A 3,852-nucleotide genomic window follows, 5' to 3' on the forward strand; every position below is an offset into this window, starting at 1 on the left:
GTAATACATAAAACCAAAAATTTGTTTTCTTTTTCTTTTAAAAAAATCAAACTCAAAAGTCTGCATTTACTCATTTAAAATCAATCATAAATCATGTGCAGACTGAACATAAATGAGCCCGTTGAACACGGTAACCCTATGCTTCCTCCCAACTTTGAGGTTCCTGTTTATGAGGCCATAGTAGAAGGAGATGAAGAGATTCCTGATGAGATCAAATGGATGTTAGAACGAGAAAGAAAAACTATTCAACCTCATCAAGAAGAGATAGAAATTGTAAACCTGGGTACAGAGGAAGACAAGAAAGAGATCAAGATTGGGGCATTGTTGGATGCCACTGTTAAGGAAAGGATTATTGAGCTTCTCAGAAAGTATGCAGACATATTCGCATGGTCATACAAGGATATGCCAGGGTTAGATGCCGAAGTTGTGGAACATCGTCTGCCTTTAAAGCCCGAGTGCCCTCCTGTTAAGCAGAAGTTGAGGAGATCTCATCCCGATATGGCCCTCGAGATCAAGGAAGAAGTGTGAAAGCAGATTGATGCCGGTTTCTTAATCACATCTGAATACCCTCAATGGTTAGCCAACATAGTACCTGTTCCAAAGAAAGATGGTAATGTCAGAATGTGTGTTGACTACCGAGATTTGAACAAAGCTAGTCCAAAGGATGATTTCCCTTTACCTCACATCGATGTATTGGTTGATAATACTGCTAAATCCAAAGTGTTCTCCTTTGTGGATGGTTTCTCCGGGTATAACCAGATCAAGATGGCTGCTGAAGATAGAGAGAAGACATCTTTCATCACACCATGGGGAACTTTCTGCTATGTGGTGATGTCGTTTGGGTTGATAAATGCTGGTGCCACTTACCAGAGGGGCATGACCAAGATATTCCATGATATGATACACAAAGAGATCGAGGTCTATGTGGATGATATGATTGTCAAGTCAGGCACTGAAGAAGAGCATGTTGAGTATTTGTTGAAGATGTTTCAGCGGTTGAGAAAGTACAAGCTCCGTCTGAATCCCAATAAGTGTACCTTCGGCGTTAGATCCGGGAAACTCCTGGGTTTTATTGTCAGTCAGAAAGGTATCGAAGTAGATCCCGACAAAGTCAAAGCCATCAGAGAAATGCCTGCTCCTACAACAGAGAAACAAGTCAGAGGTTTCCTTGGTAGGCTGAACTACATATCCCGATTCATCTCTCATATGACTGCTACATGTGGGCCGATATTCAAGTTGCTTCGCAAGGATCAAGGGATCGTGTGGACCGATGAATTCCAAAAAGCCTTTGATAGCATCAAGGAGTATTTGTTAGAGCCTCCAATTTTTGTCCCTCCAGTGGATGGAAGGCCCTTTATCATGTATTTGACTGTCTTGGAAGACTCTATGGGCTGTGTACTTGGTCAACAAGATGAAACTGGTAAGAAAGAACATGCAATTTACTACTTGAGCAAGAAGTTCACTGATTGTGAGACTCGATACTCCGCATTGGAGAAAACTTGTTGTGCTCTAGTCTGGGCTGCCAGACGTCTTCGCCACTACATGATTAATCATACTACTTGGTTGATATCTAGAATGGATCCAATCAAATACCTCTTTGAGAAACCTGTTTTAAATGGAAGAATTTCTCGTTGGCAGATGTTGTTGTCCGAGTATGATATTGTGTACCGCACTCAGAAGGCTATCAAAGGTAGTATCCTCGCTGATCATTTAGCTCATCAACCAATTGAAGATTACCAGGCTATCAAGTTCGACTTCCCGGATGAAGAAATCATGCATTTGAAAATGAAAGATTGTGATGAACCATTGTTGGGCGAAGGCCCTGATCCTGAGTCTGAATGGGGTTTGATATTTGATGGAGCCGTTAATGTCTATCGTAATGGAATCGGGGCAGTCCTTTTTGCTCCCAAGGGCCATCATATCCCTTTTATCGCAAGACTACAGTTTGATTGCACAAATAACATTGCAGAGTATGAAGCTTGTATTATGGGTATTGAGGAAGCTATTGACTTGAGAATCAAGAGAATTAAGATATATGGTGATCCAGCTCTGGTGATTAATCAGATCAAAGGAAAGTGGGAAACTCATCATGCTAGGTTGGTACCTTACAGAGATTATGCCAGGCGTTTGTTAACTTTCTTCAACAAAGTAGAGTTGAACCATGTACCTCGTGAGGAGAATCAAATGGCAGATGCCTTAGCTACTCCATCTTCATTGATCAAAGTGAATCATCACAATCATGTGCCTTTAATGAGCGTCAAATTCCTTGACAGGCCCGCTTATGTGTTTGCTGCTGAAGCAGTCTTTGACGACAAGCCGTGGTTTCATGATATCAAGGTTTTCCTTCAGACGCAAGAGTATCCGCTAGGGGCATCTCGCAAAGATAAGAGGACTTTAAGAAGATTGTCTGGTAACTTCTTCTTGAATGGAGATGTGTTGTACAAAAGGAACTTTGATGAAGTTTTGCTCAGATGTATAGATCGGCGTGAAGCAGATTTGTTAATGCATGAGATACATGAAGGCACGTTCGGGACTTACGCCAATGGCTATGCAATGGCTAAGAAGGCGTTGAGGGCAGGCTATTACTGGATAATAATGTATGCTGACTGCTATCATCATGCCAAGAAATGTCATAAGTGTCAGATTTATGCGGATACGATCCATGTACCGCCAACTATGCTCAATGTTATTTCTTCCCCGTGGCCTTTCTCTATGTGGGGTATTGATATGATTGGTCGGATTGAACCAAAAGCTTCCAATGGACATCGTTTCATACTAGTGGCTATTGATAACTTCACCAAGTGGGTTGAAGCGGCATCTTATGCTAATGTGACTAAGCAAGTGGTGGTCTGATTCATCAAGAACAATATCATCTGCCGATATGGTGTGCCTAACAAGATCATCACGGATAATGGTACCAATTTGAATAACAAGATGATGAAGGAATTGTGCGATGATTTCAAGATTGAACATCATAACTCCTCTCCTTATAGACCACAGATGAATGGTGCAGTCGAACCGGCAAATAAGAATATCAAGAAGATTGTGCAAAAGATGGTAGTCACTTACAAGGACTGGCATGAAATGTTACCCTATGCTTTGTATGGTTATCGTACCTCAGTGCGTACTTCGACAGGGGCAACCCCTTTCTCTCTGGTATATGGCATGGAGGTTGTGCTCCCTGTGGAGGTTGAGATCCCGTCTTTAAGAGTCTTGTAGGAAGATGAGTTGTCTGAAGCTGAATGGTGTCAGGATAGGTATGATCAGTTGAATTTGATTGAAGAAAAGCGTATGACAGCTTTGTGTCGTGGACAGCTATATCAGTCAAGGATGAAGCATGCATTTGATAAGAGGGTGCATCCCTGTGAATTTAGAGAAGGAGACCTTGTGGTCAAGAGTATCAAGTCTTTTCAACCAGACCCAAGGGGCAAGTGGACACCTAACTATGAAGGTCCCTATGTTGTTAAGAAAGCTTTCTCTGGTGGTGCTTTGATTCTTACAAATATGGATGGAGAGGAGTTACCTCGTCCTGTGAATTCTGAAGCAGTCAAGAAATACTTTGTCTAGAAAATATATAAAAGAATAGCTCGGTAGGTTGAAAACCCGAAAGGGCGGCCTAAACCAAAAATGAGCGTCTCGATGGATTGAAAACCCGAAAGGGTGGTCCATGCAAAAATTAGAGACAAAAAAAAAAGAATGTTTACCCTGATAGATCGAAAACCCGAAAGGGCGATCTATGCAAAAGTTAAGGGTTTATGACAAGTAACTGCATCAGACTAAGCATCACTCACTTGGAGCACCTTAGCTGTCAGAAGTTCTCCGATATCAGAGCATCGTAGCAGTGGATTTCAA

The 3,852-nt window shown here is 41.8% G+C and overlaps 2 protein-coding genes across 2 annotated transcripts; both read left to right on the forward strand.

Annotated features, from left to right (window-relative positions):
- The first annotated feature begins 621 nt into the window (after window positions 1-621).
- On the forward strand, window positions 622-2,853 carry LOC146937272 (uncharacterized). The gene is made up of 3 exons (XM_085749383.1): window positions 622-971; window positions 1,080-1,512; window positions 1,639-2,853. Exons 1-3 carry the CDS (start codon window positions 622-624, stop codon window positions 2,851-2,853), a joined length of 1,998 nt encoding a protein of 665 aa, XP_085605509.1.
- A 147-nt stretch (window positions 2,854-3,000) lies between these two features.
- LOC146937273 (uncharacterized) lies at window positions 3,001-3,567 on the forward strand. Its single transcript, XM_085749385.1, has 2 exons — window positions 3,001-3,156; window positions 3,253-3,567. The coding sequence occupies exons 1-2, from the start codon at window positions 3,001-3,003 to the stop codon at window positions 3,565-3,567; spliced, it is 471 nt and encodes a 156-aa protein (XP_085605511.1).
- Window positions 3,568-3,852: the final 285 nt, after the last annotated feature.

The sequence above is a fragment of the Medicago sativa genome, chromosome 3 (genome assembly GCF_051527215.1).
Source record: "Medicago sativa cultivar Bolivia chromosome 3, Bolivia_mono, whole genome shotgun sequence".
NCBI lineage: Eukaryota > Viridiplantae > Streptophyta > Magnoliopsida > Fabales > Fabaceae > Medicago > Medicago sativa.